At 43.8% G+C, this 19,021-nt stretch overlaps 1 protein-coding gene, 1 long non-coding RNA gene and 9 other non-coding genes across 11 annotated transcripts in view; all 11 read right to left on the reverse strand.

The window, feature by feature from the left end:
* The window catches only part of ldhd (lactate dehydrogenase D), a 55,170-nt gene extending 36,297 nt beyond the window's left edge, over nucleotides 1–18,873 (reverse strand). Inside the window, exons 1-2 of the mRNA XM_084936378.1 lie at nucleotides 18,701–18,873; nucleotides 16,290–16,402 (exon numbers count right to left, since the gene is read on the reverse strand). Of these exons, the coding sequence (XP_084792504.1) occupies nucleotides 16,290–16,402; nucleotides 18,701–18,793 (206 nt within the window). The 5' untranslated portion in view covers nucleotides 18,794–18,873. The remainder of the gene's footprint in view (nucleotides 1–16,289; nucleotides 16,403–18,700) is intronic.
* trnag-gcc (transfer RNA glycine (anticodon GCC)) lies at nucleotides 181–251 on the reverse strand. The gene has a single exon. It is a non-coding gene; the product is annotated as a tRNA-Gly (tRNA).
* LOC146384423 (uncharacterized) lies at nucleotides 252–12,754 on the reverse strand. The gene is made up of 2 exons (XR_014800859.1): nucleotides 4,933–12,754; nucleotides 252–3,175 (listed from the first exon to the last, which is right to left on the reverse strand). It is a non-coding gene; the product is annotated as an uncharacterized LOC146384423 (long non-coding RNA).
* On the reverse strand, nucleotides 4,233–4,303 carry trnag-gcc (transfer RNA glycine (anticodon GCC)). The gene has a single exon. It is a non-coding gene; the product is annotated as a tRNA-Gly (tRNA).
* On the reverse strand, nucleotides 8,285–8,355 carry trnag-gcc (transfer RNA glycine (anticodon GCC)). The gene has a single exon. It is a non-coding gene; the product is annotated as a tRNA-Gly (tRNA).
* Nucleotides 12,336–12,406, reverse strand: trnag-gcc (transfer RNA glycine (anticodon GCC)). Its single transcript has one exon. It is a non-coding gene; the product is annotated as a tRNA-Gly (tRNA).
* trnag-gcc (transfer RNA glycine (anticodon GCC)) lies at nucleotides 15,713–15,783 on the reverse strand. Its single transcript has one exon. It is a non-coding gene; the product is annotated as a tRNA-Gly (tRNA).
* On the reverse strand, nucleotides 17,218–17,288 carry trnag-gcc (transfer RNA glycine (anticodon GCC)). The gene has a single exon. It is a non-coding gene; the product is annotated as a tRNA-Gly (tRNA).
* On the reverse strand, nucleotides 17,506–17,576 carry trnag-gcc (transfer RNA glycine (anticodon GCC)). The gene has a single exon. It is a non-coding gene; the product is annotated as a tRNA-Gly (tRNA).
* On the reverse strand, nucleotides 17,818–17,888 carry trnag-gcc (transfer RNA glycine (anticodon GCC)). Its single transcript has one exon. It is a non-coding gene; the product is annotated as a tRNA-Gly (tRNA).
* On the reverse strand, nucleotides 18,146–18,216 carry trnag-gcc (transfer RNA glycine (anticodon GCC)). Its single transcript has one exon. It is a non-coding gene; the product is annotated as a tRNA-Gly (tRNA).
* Nucleotides 18,874–19,021: the final 148 nt, after the last annotated feature.

Below are 19,021 nucleotides of genomic sequence, written 5' to 3' on the forward strand. Positions count from 1 at the left end.
TAGTTGTGAATGTCTGCCGGTGTCCTTTCCGGTCAAAACAAAAAATAAATTTGCGGGTTGAATAAAAGTAACTTTAAGACAAAATTTGCCAGGGGTATGGATAATTACAGGCTTAACTGTGTATATATTGTTATATAGTATGTGTGTGTGTGTGTAAAAAGAGGGAAGAAAAACAGGTGTTGCATTGGCCGGGAATCGAACCCGGGCCTCCCGCGTGGCAGGCGAGAATTCTACCACTGAACCACCAATGCACGCTGTGGCACCCTTCACACAGAAGACAGAGGACGGTCCCACAGGCCAGTAGCACATTTAGGATTGTTGGCTACAAAACACTTCACTATGAGCTGCGTGAGAGTGCGTCAGCTACTATGTTGTCAGTATCTTTCTTATGCTTAATCACAAGATTATAATCCTGTGCCAGCAGCGCCCAGTGGTTGGTTATCATTGTACATTCGGTGAAGAAAAACGACAGGATTGTGGTCTGTGAGTACAGTTACCAGAGAGGAGCTGGAGCCAACATACTCTGCAAAATGCTGCAGGGCAAGAAGCAGAGCTCGTGCTTCCTTCTCTATAGTAGAATAGTTCTGCTGATGGCATTTCAACTTGACATAGAAAAAACAGACAGGATGGCACACGCACGCCTCATCATCCTGCAATAACACAGCACCAGCTCCAGTGGCACTAGCATCAACATCTAGCTTGAAAGGTTGAGAGAATCAGGAGCTGCTAAGACAGGGGCGCTGCAGTGGAAGGAATTTGCTGACTCGAATGCATGCTGGAACTGCATGCTGTGTTACATAACCGCACCACATCTGCTTTCATTGCTGGCCAAAAGAAATGTTCCGATATGCGGTCATATGTCTTGTAACACCCAAATGACCTGACTATGAATGTTCATGTGCTAACCGTAGCACCTGCTGGTGAAAATTGGAAACACTATCTGCTGAACTGTACTTGTCTCCTGACACTGGTCTCCACCTGTGTATCAACAAACCGTCAGAAACCAAACATGTTTGCTACTTACCCCCCTTTGTACCATCATCTTCAGACGCAGCGGTAAGACATTTGGCTAATGATAGGTAAGTGGAGGGATTCTCAGATTCAGTAGCTGGCTCAACCACACTTTGCGCCTGCTCTTAGGCACCATTATCCACTTTATCAACAATACTTCAGGGCTAACAATACCAATAAAAGAGAGACATGTAACACACACTCCAAAGGAAGGAGCAAACATATAGCCTTGGGGCTAAACAATGAATAACAATACCATGGAACCTCTCCTCAGTCCTACCTACCCTCGAATGCTAGCCTACCTAGCTTCTGGAGTGTACCAGGCTCGAGGCAACTTTAAAGGCGAACCTTCAGTGCTCAAAACACTGAAAAGCCTACCCCCGACAGGGACCTAATCCCCACCCGGGATTACTCCGAAAATAAAAAAGGCAAAATAAAGAACGAGTGTCTGAAGGAAGAGATTACACTCAGCTAGACACTCACCTGCGCTAACTGGGGAGAGAGTCCCAAATACACCAGAGTTAAGCAAGCAACCCGAGAACAACATACAGACACCAAAACTCATACACAGCTGTTTCAATTCCTTTCACTGAGATCCCGGACGAGCCCCCACATTGTTACGTCCCCACAAATAAGGTCTCGGCAAAGACGTGGGGAACAGTAACAAATGGAACCGGGAAAGAATGAGAAGGGAGCCAAACAGAGCAGTATGGCAAATATTACGTTTTTATTAGAAACAATCCTAACACAAAGAGATGGCAACACTGCTTTATCAATAAGATACAAAAAGAAAAAAGGTCACAAAGTCTTATGTGTCTAAAGAAGGAGGATGAACAAACAAACAACAAAGAAAAATGCACTTCTGAAGCCCACAGGCCTACCCTAACCATTACTAGTAACACACACCTTACTGCTGCTGAGGCCCACAAGCCCACGCTACCAATGTAGCAACCTCCCCACTGCTTTCACAACTCCAAACTGCAGCAAGGACAACCACACCATAGGACCTCTTCATTCAATAGAAAGCAGTGCAAAGATGAAGAGAAAAAAAAAAACCCAAAACCACACAGTTCTTCCCCAACCCTATATAACATCTGACAGTTAATTGCTGACTGGGTCCTGGTGCCAAATGAGGGAGTGAGCAGCAGCTCCGTCATGGAAAGAGGGCAGAGAGAAAAAGAGACAGAGAGGGGTGGAGCTAGAGAGGAGGAGGGGGAGCGAGAGAGCAACACCACACCCACACACTCCCACAGCCTCACAGGATGTAACACCAGCCTACTTGGAGTTACTGGGTTGAATTTAAAAAGGATTGCTTGCTGTAGGAATTTCTGCAGTGGCCAGGAATCAAACCCAGGCCTCCTGCATGGGAGGCTGGGATTGTTTAGCGCAACAGGTCTAAACAGTTTCCCATTCATTCTCTATGGTAGTGCTAAACTACGGATTTAATATATTATTCACCACTGTGACCCTTCTGGCGCTGTTGCAAGTTTGAGACCTGGCAGTTTTTAACAATTTCCACTTTTAAATTTCAGGAAAAAAGACATGTTATGCACCACTTGCAACAGATCTCAGCGATCCTTGTTCATTCGTCAAAGGTAATAAACATTGTTTAAAATAAGAGTAAACCAATAGATTAAAAATTGCAGGTGTATTTTAAAGGTAAGAGAAGTGTTCACTGTGATTTCATTTACTTGTTAGTGTAAGAAAACGTCCATCACTTGGTTAAAGACGGTTACATTTTATCAGCTGTGATAAAAAGGCATGGTAAATTATGAACAATTCTGTCTTGATGTATGCTCAATCATCCCGGAAAGTAAATTCCAAAAAGTTGATGCTGTACATCTGGACGTAGTGTTTTCAGTGGGAGAAACGTTTCGTCACTCATCCAAATGACTTCTTTAGTCTCAGCTGGATGCAGGTTTCCCCAAACTTCTAAACAGTACATTTGCACACAGACTGAAACTAGCCCACTAAATAAACAATGGGCTGTGAGGCCAGTTTCATTATCATTAATATGCAAATTGTCATGACCATTGATGATTGTATGTCAAGATTCACAAGAAAGTTGTATTCTACTCAGGGAAAATCTGTGGCGTTCCACAAGGAGCCACTTCGATACCTTCTCCAGGACCCATCGGATGAAGATACAAGGATTAAAAATGAGCTTCAGGACAAGTCTGCACCTGTGAAGCAGGACCTAGTGCACTGATCCCAACAGCTTGCTGCACCGCACATCCAAGCTACACATATCCCATTATGTGAAACACTTGGCTAAGCTTCTCAACACTTCTTTGAACACAAGCCCAGAAAAACTTCTGCAGACTCAGCAACTGTGGCACTCTTTAACAGAAGGGAGTGAGACAACCAGTGTTCCTGTGGTCACCATGGAGCCAGCTTACTTAAACCCACCTCCTCCTGCCCTGTCTACACCTCTGACACAAGACTCAATAGAGAAGATGGTGGAACGCATCTTAGAGAATCAACAGCAGGAGCAACCTGAGGAAGGAAGGCAGAAAGATTTGTCTTGCCTGTGGACAGCCCAGGTCCCAATATGAGACAGATGGATCTTCCATCCACTATTTTTACCAGCGAAGGCCTGTGCTGTATTTCTATTGTTAAAAGAAGATACATCAAAGTTATGCTGCTGAGGGAATCGGTAACCCTAAAATGCCCTTTGAAGAATTTGTTCAGACAGAATTTTTCCAGAGGGAACCGGACGCTACCAAGAAGAGGGTGGAGGGAAGGATGGAGGAAAAGCCCAGAATCCCAACAAGCAGGCCACCTCTGCAGATTCAGCCACATGGACCTGAAACAGGGACCAAATAGCCCACACATACGGGCTTCCCTGGAGTGGCAGGAAAACATATCTGCTGCCCGTCGAAAGTGTACTCTATACAGAGACAAAGGCATGGACAAGGAAATGACCTGGAAGGAGTTTCAGGAGTCTGCTTTCTATGAGGCAGAGTGACTTAGATGGATGGAAGAAAAAAAAAACAAATGAGGAAGAAACAGTTGATATTGTATATAAGACAGTTTTGTTCTAGTTGTGAATGTCTGCCGGTGTCCTTTCCGGTCAAAACAAAAAATAAATTTGCGGGTTGAATAAAAGTAACTTTAAGACAAAATTTGCCAGGGGTATGGATAATTACAGGCTTAACTGTGTATATATTGTTATATAGTATGTGTGTGTGTGTGTAAAAAGAGGGAAGAAAAACAGGTGTTGCATTGGCTGGGAATCGAACCCGGGCCTCCCGCGTGGCAGGCGAGAATTCTACCACTGAACCACCAATGCACGCTGTGGCACCCTTCACACAGAAGACAGAAGACGGTCCCACAGGCCAGTAGCACATTTAGGATTGTTGGCTACAAAACACTTCACTATGAGCTGCGTGAGAGTGCGTCAGCTACTATGTTGTCAGTATCTTTCTTATGCTTAATCACAAGATTATAATCCTGTGCCAGCAGCGCCCAGTGGTTGGTTATCATTGTACATTCGGTGAAGAAAAACGACAGGATTGTGGTCTGTGAGTACAGTTACCAGAGAGGAGCTGGAGCCAACATACTCTGCAAAATGCTGCAGGGCAAGAAGCAGAGCTCGTGCTTCCTTCTCTATAGTAGAATAGTTCTGCTGATGGCATTTCAACTTGACATAGAAAAAACAGACAGGATGGCACACGCACGCCTCATCATCCTGCAATAACACAGCACCAGCTCCAGTGGCACTAGCATCAACATCTAGCTTGAAAGGTTGAGAGAATCAGGAGCCGCTAAGACAGGGGCGCTGCAGTGGAAGGAATTTGCTGACTCGAATGCATGCTGGAACTGCATGCTGTGTTACATAACCGCACCACATCTGCTTTCATTGCTGGCCAAAAGAAATGTTCCGATATGCGGTCATATGTCTTGTAACACCCAAATGACCTGACTATGAATGTTCATGTGCTAACCGTAGCACCTGCTGGTGAAAATTGGAAACACTATCTGCTGAACTGTACTTGTCTCCTGACACTGGTCTCCACCTGTGTATCAACAAACCGTCAGAAACCAAACATGTTTGCTACTTACCCCCCTTTGTACCATCATCTTCAGACGCAGCGGTAAGACATTTGGCTAATGATAGGTAAGTGGAGGGATTCTCAGATTCAGTAGCTGGCTCAACCACACTTTGCGCCTGCTCTTAGGCACCATTATCCACTTTATCAACAATACTTCAGGGCTAACAATACCAATAAAAGAGAGACATGTAACACACACTCCAAAGGAAGGAGCAAACATATAGCCTTGGGGCTAAACAATGAATAACAATACCATGGAACCTCTCCTCAGTCCTACCTACCCTCGAATGCTAGCCTACCTAGCTTCTGGAGTGTACCAGGCTCGAGGCAACTTTAAAGGCGAACCTTCAGTGCTCAAAACACTGAAAAGCCTACCCCCGACAGGGACCTAATCCCCACCCGGGATTACTCCGAAAATAAAAAAGGCAAAATAAAGAACGAGTGTCTGAAGGAAGAGATTACACTCAGCTAGACACTCACCTGCGCTAACTGGGGAGAGAGCCCCAAATACACCAGAGTTAAGCAAGCAACCCGAGAACAACATACAGACACCAAAACTCATACACAGCTGTTTCAATTCCTTTCACTGAGATCCCGGACGAGCCCCCACATTGTTACGTCCCCACAAATAAGGTCTCGGCAAAGACGTGGGGAACAGTAACAAATGGAACCGGGAAAGAATGAGAAGGGAGCCAAACAGAGCAGTATGGCAAATATTACGTTTTTATTAGAAACAATCCTAACACAAAGAGATGGCAACACTGCTTTATCAATAAGATACAAAAAGAAAAAAGGTCACAAAGTCTTATGTGTCTAAAGAAGGAGGATGAACAAACAAACAACAAAGAAAAATGCACTTCTGAAGCCCAAAGGCCTACCCTAACCATTACTAGTAACACACACCTTACTGCTGCTGAGGCCCACAAGCCCACGCTACCAATGTAGCAACCTCCCCACTGCTTTCACAACTCCAAACTGCAGCAAGGACAACCACACCATAGGACCTCTTCATTCAATAGAAAGCAGTGCAAAGATGAAGAGAAAAAAAACCCCCCAAAACCACACAGTTCTTCCCCAACCCTATATAACATCTGACAGTTAATTGCTGACTGGGTCCTGGTGCCAAATGAGGGAGTGAGCAGCAGCTCCGTCATGGAAAGAGGGCAGAGAGAAAAAGAGACAGAGAGGGGTGGAGCTAGAGAGGAGGAGGGGGAGCGAGAGAGCAACACCACACCCACACACTCCCACAGCCTCACAGGATGTAACACCAGCCTACTTGGAGTTACTGGGTTGAATTTAAAAAGGATTGCTTGCTGTAGGAATTTCTGCAGTGGCCAGGAATCAAACCCAGGCCTCCTGCATGGGAGGCTGGGATTGTTTAGCGCAACAGGTCTAAACAGTTTCCCATTCATTCTCTATGGTAGTGCTAAACTACGGATTTAATATATTATTCACCACTGTGACCCTTCTGGCGCTGTTGCAAGTTTGAGACCTGGCAGTTTTTAACAATTTCCACTTTTAAATTTCAGGAAAAAAGACATGTTATGCACCACTTGCAACAGATCTCAGCGATCCTTGTTCATTCGTCAAAGGTAATAAACATTGTTTAAAATAAGAGTAAACCAATAGATTAAAAATTGCAGGTGTATTTTAAAGGTAAGAGAAGTGTTCACTGTGATTTCATTTACTTGATTAGTGTAAGAAAACGTCCATCACTTGGTTAAAGACGGTTACATTTTATCAGCTGTGATAAAAAGGCATGGTAAATTATGAACAATTCTGTCTTGATGTATGCTCAATCATCCCGGAAAGTAAATTCCAAAAAGTTGATGCTGTACATCTGGACGTAGTGTTTTCAGTGGGAGAAACGTTTCGTCACTCATCCAAATTACTTCTTTAGTCTCAGCTGGATGCAGGTTTCCCCAAACTTCTAAACAGTACATTTGCACACAGACTGAAACTAGCCCACTAAATAAACAATGGGCTGTGAGGCCAGTTTCATTATCATTAATATGCAAATTGTCATGACCATTGATGATTGTATGTCAAGATTCACAAGAAAGTTGTATTCTACTCAGGAAAAATCTGTGGCGTTCCACAAGGAGCCACTTCGATACCTTCTCCAGGACCCATCGGATGAAGATACAAGGATTAAAAATGAGCTTCAGGACAAATCTGCACCTGTGAAGCAGGACCTAGTGCACTGATCCCAACAGCTTGCTGCACCACACATCCAAGCTACACATATCCCATTATGTGAAACACTTGGCTAAGCTTCTCAACACTTCTTTGAACACAAGCCCAGAAAAACTTCTGCAGACTCAGCAACTGTGGCACTCTTTAACAGAAGGGAGTGAGACAACCAGTGTTCCTGTGGTCACCATGGAGCCAGCTTACTTAAACCCACCTCCTCCTGCCCTGTCTACACCTCTGACACAAGACTCAATAGAGAAGATGGTGGAACGCATCTTAGAGAATCAACAGCAGGAGCAACCTGAGGAAGGAAGGCAGAAAGATTTGTCTTGCCTGTGGACAGCCCAGGTCCCAATATGAGACAGATGGATCTTCCATCCACTATTTTTACCAGCGAAGGCCTGTGCCGTATTTCTATTGTTAAAAGAAGATACATCAAAGTTATGCTGCTGAGGGAATCGGTAACCCTAAAATGCCCTTTGAAGAATTTGTTCAGACAGAATTTTTCCAGAGGGAACCGGACGCTACCAAGAAGAGGGAGGAGGGAAGGATGGAGGAAAAGCCCAGAATCCCAACAAGCAGGCCACCTCTGCAGATTCAGCCACATGGACCTGAAACAGGGACCAAATAGCCCACACATACGGGCTTCCCTGGAGTGGCAGGAAAACATATCTGCTGCCCTTCGAAAGTGTACTATATACAGAGACAAAGGCATGGACAAGGAAATGACCTGGAAGGAGTTTCAGGAGTCTGCTTTCTATGAGGCAGAGTGACTTAGATGGATGGAAGAAAAAAAAACAAATGAGGAAGAAACAGTTGATATTGTATATAAGACAGTTTTGTTCTAGTTGTGAATGTCTGCCGGTGTCCTTTCCGGTCAAAACAAAAAATAAATTTGCGGGTTGAATAAAAGTAACTTTAAGACAAAATTTGCCAGGGGTATGGATAATTACAGGCTTAACTGTGTATATATTGTTATATAGTATGTGTGTGTGTGTGTAAAAAGAGGGAAGAGAAATAGGTGTTGCATTGGCCGGGAATCGAACCCGGGCCTCCCGCGTGGCAGGCGAGAATTCTACCACTGAACCACCAATGCACGCTGTGGCACCCTTCACACAGAAGACAGAGGACGGTCCCACAGGCCAGTAGCACATTTAGGATTGTTGGCTACAAAACACTTCACTATGAGCTGCGTGAGAGTGCGTCAGCTACTATGTTGTCAGTATCTTTCTTATGCTTAATCACAAGATTATAATCCTGTGCCAGCAGCGCCCAGTGGTTGGTTATCATTGTACATTCGGTGAAGAAAAACGACAGGATTGTGGTCTGTGAGTACAGTTACCAGAGAGGAGCTGGAGCCAACATACTCTGCAAAATGCTGCAGGGCAAGAAGCAGAGCTCGTGCTTCCTTCTCTATAGTAGAATAGTTCTGCTGATGGCATTTCAACTTGACATAGAAAAAACAGACAGGATGGCACACGCACGCCTCATCATCCTGCAATAACACAGCACCAGCTCCAGTGGCACTAGCATCAACATCTAGCTTGAAAGGTTGAGAGAATCAGGAGCCGCTAAGACAGGGGCGCTGCAGTGGAAGGAATTTGCTGACTCGAATGCATGCTGGAACTGCATGCTGTGTTACATAACCGCACCACATCTGCTTTCATTGCTGGCCAAAAGAAATGTTCCGATATGCGGTCATATGTCTTGTAACACCCAAATGACCTGACTATGAATGTTCATGTGCTAACCGTAGCACCTGCTGGTGAAAATTGGAAACACTATCTGCTGAACTGTACTTGTCTCCTGACACTGGTCTCCACCTGTGTATCAACAAACCGTCAGAAACCAAACATGTTTGCTACTTACCCCCCTTTGTACCATCATCTTCAGACGCAGCGGTAAGACATTTGGCTAATGATAGGTAAGTGGAGGGATTCTCAGATTCAGTAGCTGGCTCAACCACACTTTGCGCCTGCTCTTAGGCACCATTATCCACTTTATCAACAATACTTCAGGGCTAACAATACCAATAAAAGAGAGACATGTAACACACACTCCAAAGGAAGGAGCAAACATATAGCCTTGGGGCTAAACAATGAATAACAATACCATGGAACCTCTCCTCAGTCCTACCTACCCTCGAATGCTAGCCTACCTAGCTTCTGGAGTGTACCAGGCTCGAGGCAACTTTAAAGGCGAACCTTCAGTGCTCAAAACACTGAAAAGCCTACCCCCGACAGGGACCTAATCCCCACCCGGGATTACTCCGAAAATAAAAAAGGCAAAATAAAGAACGAGTGTCTGAAGGAAGAGATTACACTCAGCTAGACACTCACCTGCGCTAACTGGGGAGAGAGTCCCAAATACACCAGAGTTAAGCAAGCAACCCGAGAACAACATACAGACACCAAAACTCATACACAGCTGTTTCAATTCCTTTCACTGAGATCCCGGACGAGCCCCCACATTGTTACGTCCCCACAAATAAGGTCTCGGCAAAGACGTGGGGAACAGTAACAAATGGAACCGGGAAAGAATGAGAAGGGAGCCAAACAGAGCAGTATGGCAAATATTACGTTTTTATTAGAAACAATCCTAACACAAAGAGATGGCAACACTGCTTTATCAATAAGATACAAAAAGAAAAAAGGTCACAAAGTCTTATGTGTCTAAAGAAGGAGGATGAACAAACAAACAACAAAGAAAAATGCACTTCTGAAGCCCACAGGCCTACCCTAACCATTACTAGTAACACACACCTTACTGCTGCTGAGGCCCACAAGCCCACGCTACCAATGTAGCAACCTCCCCACTGCTTTCACAACTCCAAACTGCAGCAAGGACAACCACACCATAGGACCTCTTCATTCAATAGAAAGCAGTGCAAAGATGAAGAGAAAAAAAAACCCCCAAAACCACACAGTTCTTCCCCAACCCTATATAACATCTGACAGTTAATTGCTGACTGGGTCCTGGTGCCAAATGAGGGAGTGAGCAGCAGCTCCGTCATGGAAAGAGGGCAGAGAGAAAAAGAGACAGAGAGGGGTGGAGCTAGAGAGGAGGAGGGGGAGCGAGAGAGCAACACCACACCCACACACTCCCACAGCCTCACAGGATGTAACACCAGCCTACTTGGAGTTACTGGGTTGAATTTAAAAAGGATTGCTTGCTGTAGGAATTTCTGCAGTGGCCAGGAATCAAACCCAGGCCTCCTGCATGGGAGGCTGGGATTGTTTAGCGCAACAGGTCTAAACAGTTTCCCATTCATTCTCTATGGTAGTGCTAAACTACGGATTTAATATATTATTCACCACTGTGACCCTTCTGGCGCTGTTGCAAGTTTGAGACCTGGCAGTTTTTAACAATTTCCACTTTTAAATTTCAGGAAAAAAGACATGTTATGCACCACTTGCAACAGATCTCAGCGATCCTTGTTCATTCGTCAAAGGTAATAAACATTGTTTAAAATAAGAGTAAACCAATAGATTAAAAATTGCAGGTGTATTTTAAAGGTAAGAGAAGTGTTCACTGTGATTTCATTTACTTGATTAGTGTAAGAAAACGTCCATCACTTGGTTAAAGACGGTTACATTTTATCAGCTGTGATAAAAAGGCATGGTAAATTATGAACAATTCTGTCTTGATGTATGCTCAATCATCCCGGAAAGTAAATTCCAAAAAGTTGATGCTGTACATCTGGACGTAGTGTTTTCAGTGGGAGAAACGTTTCGTCACTCATCCAAATTACTTCTTTAGTCTCAGCTGGATGCAGGTTTCCCCAAACTTCTAAACAGTACATTTGCACACAGACTGAAACTAGTCCACTAAATAAACAATGGGCTGTGAGGCCAGTTTCATTATCATTAATATGCAAATTGTCATGACCATTGATGATTGTATGTCAAGATTCACAAGAAAGTTGTATTCTACTCAGGGAAAATCTGTGGCGTTCCACAAGGAGCCACTTCGATACCTTCTCCAGGACCCATCGGATGAAGATACAAGGATTAAAAATGAGCTTCAGGACAAATCTGCACCTGTGAAGCAGGACCTAGTGCACTGATCCCAACAGCTTGCTGCACCACACATCCAAGCTACACATATCCCATTATGTGAAACACTTGGCTAAGCTTCTCAACACTTCTTTGAACACAAGCCCAGAAAAACTTCTGCAGACTCAGCAACTGTGGCACTCTTTAACAGAAGGGAGTGAGACAACCAGTGTTCCTGTGGTCACCATGGAGCCAGCTTACTTAAACCCACCTCCTCCTGCCCTGTCTACACCTCTGACACAAGACTCAATAGAGAAGATGGTGGAACGCATCTTAGAGAATCAACAGCAGGAGCAACCTGAGGAAGGAAGGCAGAAAGATTTGTCTTGCCTGTGGACAGCCCAGGTCCCAATATGAGACAGATGGATCTTCCATCCACTATTTTTACCAGCGAAGGCCTGTGCCGTATTTCTATTGTTAAAAGAAGATACATCAAAGTTATGCTGCTGAGGGAATCGGTAACCCTAAAATGCCCTTTGAAGAATTTGTTCAGACAGAATTTTTCCAGAGGGAACCGGACGCTACCAAGAAGAGGGAGGAGGGAAGGATGGAGGAAAAGCCCAGAATCCCAACAAGCAGGCCACCTCTGCAGATTCAGCCACATGGACCTGAAACAGGGACCAAATAGCCCACACATACGGGCTTCCCTGGAGTGGCAGGAAAACATATCTGCTGCCCTTCGAAAGTGTACTCTATACAGAGACAAAGGCATGGACAAGGAAATGACCTGGAAGGAGTTTCAGGAGTCTGCTTTCTATGAGGCAGAGAGACTTAGATGGATGGAAGAAAAAAAACAAATGAGGAAGAAACATTTGATATTGTATATAAGACAGTTTTGTTCTAGTTGTGAATGTCTGCCTGTGTCCTTTCCGGTCAAAACAAAAAATAAATTTGCGGGTTGAATAAAAGTAACTTTAAGACAAAATTTGCCAGGGGTATGGATAATTACAGGCTTAACTGTGTATATATTGTTATATAGTATGTGTGTGTGTGTGTAAAAAGAGGGAAGAAAAATAGGTGTTGCATTGGCCGGGAATCGAACCCGGGCCTCCCGCGTGGCAGGCGAGAATTCTACCACTGAACCACCAATGCACGCTGTGGCACCCTTCACACAGAAGACAGAGGACGGTCCCACAGGCCAGTAGCACATTTAGGATTGTTGGCTACAAAACACTTCACTATGGGCTGCGTGAGAGTGCGTCAGCTACTCTGTTGTCAGTATCTTTCTTATGCTTAATCACAAGATTATAATCCTGTGCCAGCAGCGCCCAGTGGTTGGTTATCATTGTACATTCGGTGAAGAAAAACGACAGGATTGTGGTCTGTGAGTACAGTTACCAGAGAGGAGCTGGAGCCAACATACTCTGCAAAATGCTGCAGGGCAAGAAGCAGAGCTCGTGCTTCCTTCTCTATAGTAGAATAGTTCTGCTGATGGCATTTCAACTTAACATAGAAAAAACAGACAGGATGGCACACGCACGCCTCATCATCCTGCAATAACACAGCACCAGCTCCAGTGGCACTAGCATCAACATCTAGCTTGAAAGGTTGAGAGAATCAGGAGCCGCTAAGACAGGGGCGCTGCAGTGGAAGGAATTTGCTAACTCGAATGCATGCTGGCACTCTACAGACCATTCAAATTGTACCTTTGGGCTACATAACCTGGTTAACAGAACCACATTCGCAGAGAGGTTTTTACAGAAACACCGGTAATATCTGGTCATACCGAGGAACTGCTTTAGCTCCTGCCTGGTGGTCGGAGTCGGATAGTTCAAGATTGCAACAATCTTTGCCTCCACCGGGTGGACCTTTCCAAAACCAACCTGCTTACCTAGGTGCGTTACTGTTGCCTTGCCAAACTCTTATTTTTTTAACGTGAACACCTGTCACCTTCTTCACTATAAATTAGGGGCCCAAGAGCAGAACCAGGGACGGACAGGCCGGTCCCCAGGCTGAAATTGTCTTTTTAGTGCTTTACTATCAAACCATTTCTTCATGTTAACCTGGGACACACAGAGATCCTCTTTTGCTAACATAGCACGTTGCCACTATACATCTTCACAAAACTCAGCAATAGGGCTGGGCCACATTATACCGTTCACGGTAATACTGGCATAACGTTAGGCAACGATAAGAAAATGAAATATCGTGATAGAATATGGGTAAAATGCGCAGTGCCCTTTGTTTTTATACGCTCATACGCACATGGCAGAAAAAGTATGGCAGTGATGGACAATGACATGGACAAAAGCGCATCTCTGAATGAAACGGGTGAAGCAGAATTGGTCAGTAAAAATGGTGCAACTTAGTGGTTGCGGTGGTGTGGGGGCCCGCCCCCTAGAGGGGGGCGCAGAGCCATTGCAGGGGGGGTGCGGAAAAGGAAGAAACAAAACCAAAAAAACAATGCTTGGACACTGCTAGCACTTGGCGCCTCCACAAACGCAAATCAAGAGATGAAGCATCGCTGAATATGTTTCCAAACCAACTTCATTCTAAGCCAAAGACTTGAAAATATGGTGAAGCATATCTTCACCTGCACAAGTGCCGAGGTAGGTCTCCCCTGCAGAATTGGTTTTCCCTTCGTCGGGAGCAGCCCTGGGCTCTCCAAATCACGGACAAACAGTATCCCACATTCTCTTATTTTTAGTTCACAAACACTTCTTGTAATGACTAACTACTGACATTTTGGAGATGTTAGCTCTTTATACAGTAAAGTTAAAGTGGGATACAAATAATATCAGGCTGATCCTGCCATGATTTGTTCCCTCGGTTCAAATAACGGACAAACAGTATCCCACAGCTGTTTATGTTTTTGAACCAATTTTGCACAGAGGCATTTTTTGAAAAATGTATTGATAGCAATGTTGAATATTATTACACAGGAAAAAAACCAACTACATGTAAAATAATCACACCGTGACGCCTCTGCCTTTGTAAATGGAGGGAAAGTAACTGCGTGTGTATGTAAGCGTGTAAAACCTGCAGATAGTCAGATTAACAGTATTTTGTCTCTATCTGCCATTCTGCAATTCATCTCATGTAAACAATAACGTGGCGCACAGCATGACGTGAAAAAGGGCACATACCTTTGACATTGCGTGACGAACTCTGTATTCCTCGTCCACACGTAAACGCAAAAAAGAAGCTTTTAACAATCTCAGTTTTCGGTGATTTGAAACGCGTTTACGTGTGGACGACACAGCTGCGTTTTCAAAAATACCCGTGTAGGTGTGGACGTAGCGTAAAAGAGTTAGTAGTTTATTTTCTTACTACCCGTAATTTACTGCAGATTACTTGTATTTGCTTAATTGTTTACTAAATGTTTGAGGTGTGAAATTAACCGCAATGGAGCAAAATATAGGTGTGTGTGGTTGGAGGATGTGTTTGTGCGTGGGGGGCGCGAACATTTTTATTGTAAAACAAAGGGGGGCCCAGCAAAAAAAGTTTGGGAACCACTTTGTTAATGTAACACAAGCTTTGTCCCAATCAGAACTTGAACCCACACTCAGACAGTTACATGTAAGTAATCAGGTGATTTTTCACTGGCTAAAAATGTGCGATTGGATCAACTGGTGCTGTTTGATTTGCGGTTTGAGCAGGAAGTCGAGGAGCCCATTTATGTAACAATGTAAATGACCGTTTCTGAATGGAGGAGGGGTTCTAAGAGTACATCGTTCACCATCTTATAATGCTGTGATTGGAGCCATTGTTCAACTCCCTGTGAATGGTACTAATAGCCATTGATCAATGATTATGATAATTTGCATATTAATGATTATGACACTGACCTGCTGGCCCATTGTTGGTCAATGGTGCTAGCATCGGTGATCCACTGAAAACAGAAAGTTATGATTCTATAACAGATTTCCACACATATATAATAAAAAAAGGGAAGAAAAGTAAGAAGAGGGTGGAGGGAAGGATGGAGGAAAAGCCCAGAATCCCAACAAGCAGGCAACCTCTGCAGATTCAGCCACAGGGACCTGAAACAGGGACCAAATAGCCCACACATACGGGCTTCCCTGGAGTGGCAGGAAAACATATCTGCTGCCCTTCGAAAGTGTACTCTATACAGAGACAAAGGCATGGACAAGGAAATGACCTGGAAGGAGTTTCAGGAGTCTGCTTTCTATGAGGCAGAGAGACTTAGATGGATGGAAGAAAAAAAACAAATGAGGAAGAAACAGCTGATATTGTATATAAGACAGTTTTGTTCTAGTTGTGAATGTCTGCCTGTGTCCTTTCCGGTCAAAACAAAAAATAAGTTTGCGGGTTGAATAAAAGTAACTTTAAGACAAAATTTGCCAGGGGTATGGATAATTACAGGCTTAACTGTGTATATATTGTTATATAGTGTGTGTGTGTGTGTGTATAAAAAGAGGGAAGAAAAATAGCTGTTGCATTGGCCGGGAATCGAACCCGGGCCTCCCGCGTGGCAGGCGAGAATTCTACCACTGAACCACCAATGCCTGCTGCAGAAGCTTCTCCACTGAAAACACATGATGGCCCCACAGGCCAGTAGCACATTTAGCATTGTTTTCAGGCCCATATGTGACGAGCAAGGGTGGATCTGACTGTGAAACTAAAATTGGCCAACTACACAGTCAGCAACTTAAGCACACAAGAAAGATGGTGGCCCCTCTACTTGTCTCTAAATCAGTACAGATCAATGTTTGATTGTCTGCCAATGACAAAAAGTTTAGTTTAAAAAACAAAAGAGTAAACACCACAGTCCCATTCCTCAATGAAAGTAACAGTTCCACAGCAACAAGGACAACAACAAAAACTCTCTCAATACACGTTTGAGAGAAAGGTATGAAAACGACAAAACACTCTGATACTGAGTAAAAGACAAAGAAACAAGAAAAAAAGTTAAAGTCTGGAGAAAAACACAAGAAAGATGGCGGCTCTGCTTATCTGTAAATCAGTATAGGTCAATGTTTGATTTTTTGTGTGTGAGATGGGAGATGCTGACCTGTGTACAGACTCATCTTTGCCATGTTGTTCTCTAACAGCTTCGCCCAATGAGACGCCGTCCTCGCCACATATAGACCTAAATGCAGAGAGCACGCTGTCTCCAACACCACTCTGTGCAGACACATAAATGAATACAGAGTTACACACAATACAATACCAAAAGCATCCACTACTTGTTATAATGATAGCCTGATAATATGTAATAATACAAATGAAATACCCTGTATTTATTTCTGACTTGACCTCTGTAGATTTTTTCTGCTAAATTACTGGAATCGGTCACTTGTTTTGAGTCACACTGGATAACAAAAATTGTCTGTATTTTAATTCTTGGGCATATCGTGTTTTAGAAAAAAGGATATCCATGGTATGCTTATGGTCATTAGCCAATGAGTGAGCCGTTTCACAGAAAGACCCACCCATTTTTGTTTTGTCTAGTTTTTTAAAAAAAACAAGACAGCAGAAATGCTTCAGTAATCAATGGATGACAATGTGGTAGCTACGTCTTTTATACTGTCTATATTATGTGTGCGACTAGTCAATGAATCCAACATTGATCTCACTAGTTGGCACCAAAAATGCTACATTTTTGTGACTTATATTGTTATCGGACGATAGATGTCTTATATCGGGATATGGGATTTTGGTCCTATTGCACAGCCCTATTCTCAAATAACTGCAAACTGTCTGTGGGCTCATTTTGAGCCAAGTTCAGGAAGATGTTACCTTACAAGCAAACACACTGGGGGCGGGGACTCACCTAGAGTTCTGCAGATGAGCCAGCTGTACAGCATCTCTCAAAGTTTGATTGCTGGCTAACAGATAAGTAGAATTTAAGGTGTGCTGTCCACAAGAGAGTTAAAGAATTTATAGCCCGTCTGAATGCCTACACTTAAATAATAGAGAGGGGGATAAAAAGTAAGCAGTGCATTGGCCGGGAATCGAACCCGGGCCTCCCGCGTGGCAGGCGAGAATTCTACCACTGAACCACCAATGCTTGACACTGTGACCTTTGCACAGAAAACAGAGCATGGCCCCACAGCTAATTTCTGTGCCACAAAAAGCAAGCAAATGCAAAAGTGACTTTAACCTGTATTCTATCCAAAGTTCACCACACTAGCTTTCAGTCCTATGTAGTAAGTACAGAAGCAGTTTTAAAAGTGGGCATTCATAGCTGCTCTAAATATCCACACACGGAAGAAAAGAATGAGTCTTGCATTGGCCGGGAATCGAACCCGGGCCTCCCGCGTGGCAGGCGAGAATTCTACCACTGAACCACCAATGCTTGCTGCTATGACTTTTGCACAGGAAATGGAGGGCTTTCTGGGCCAGTCGGCATGTACTAAGCATTTTGAAATTTCCAGTGCATTTAACACCATCAGGCTAATCCTACTGGGTGATAAGTTGACAGAAGTGCACGGGGATGACACCATATTTCTTTCAGAAAAAGAAATATGGTGTCATATATTTTAAAGTTGCTATAGTTGCACACTTCTCATGACACAAAGAAAAGAAGAAAATTAGACTGCATTGGCCGGGAATCGAACCCGGGCCTCCCGCGTGGCAGGCGAGAATTCTACCACTGAACCACCAATGCTCACAACAAAGACTTTTGCACAACAGAATAAGAACCGATTGCCGCCCCCTTTCGTGATTCTTACACTATTTCAACATTCAATAGACGGTAAAGATCAATGTCACATTTCGAGCAAACAGAAAAACGGTGCATTCTACACCAGGCTTAGAGAATTCATACCTTTTATGAACGCATCCAAATACTTATTCATATTTATTTGATTCGAGAAAGTAAACGCAATAATTTTTATGTAGCCTCTGACAAAGAAAAAGGAACGTTGCATTGGCCGGGAATCGAACCCGGGCCTCCCGCGTGGCAGGCGAGAATTCTACCACTGAACCACCAATGCGCACATAGACGAGAAAAATCAAGAATCAAGAAAAATTCTGTGACAAGGGTTGAGTTGCTTGTTTTTCTGGACTCAATATTTCTTCTAAATAGCTCAGAAGGGTGTGATAATTTCATATTTCATTTCGGAAAAAAATCTTTCCCGGGTCGCCGTATTTTGCAATTTAAGGTTCGCTTGTAGTGTATGCTAACTTATAAAAAGCCTTCGCAAAGACCTTTAAAAAAGTGCCGCCTAAACTTTTACAGGTTTCGCTGACTCAAGTTTAATGAGCGGAGATAATAATTAGCATTTGTACAAGGTGGTATTGGGCCTCGTGCTTTATTAACCCTTTTAATTAATGCTTATTCATAATTAGCCTTGTTAATTAATGCTTTGCTAGCAGGTTGTACCGTGCACGCAGGTAAGACATGCTGTGCACGTGACTTCGTGCACAACACGCATTGAAGTTAAACGACCAACATGAAGGACGTTAAATAACACTCACCGCAGCGGTGGCTGCAGATTTAATGTGGCGACAATGCAGGAGGCAGCACCGAGGAGACGGCAGCAGCCGCCCTCTAGTCAACCCGAGGAGCATTGTTTGCAAATGTCACCGACAGGTCACCGACGGCGAAACACAAACGCAGACTGCCGCTGACAACATAAAAGCTACTTCTAGCACACCGCTTCCGGAACTCTGTTTTCAAAATAAAACAAACACACACACACTCTCTCTCTCTCTCTCTCTCTCTCTCTCTCTCCATATATATATATATACTATAACCATCTAACTATATAATATGAGATATGTATATTCCAGGATGAA

The sequence above is a fragment of the Perissodus microlepis genome, chromosome 7, assembly GCF_051167445.1.
Source record: "Perissodus microlepis isolate ML-2025 ecotype Zambia chromosome 7, ASM5116744v1, whole genome shotgun sequence".
In the NCBI taxonomy this organism is placed as follows: Eukaryota; Metazoa; Chordata; class Actinopteri; order Cichliformes; family Cichlidae; genus Perissodus; species Perissodus microlepis.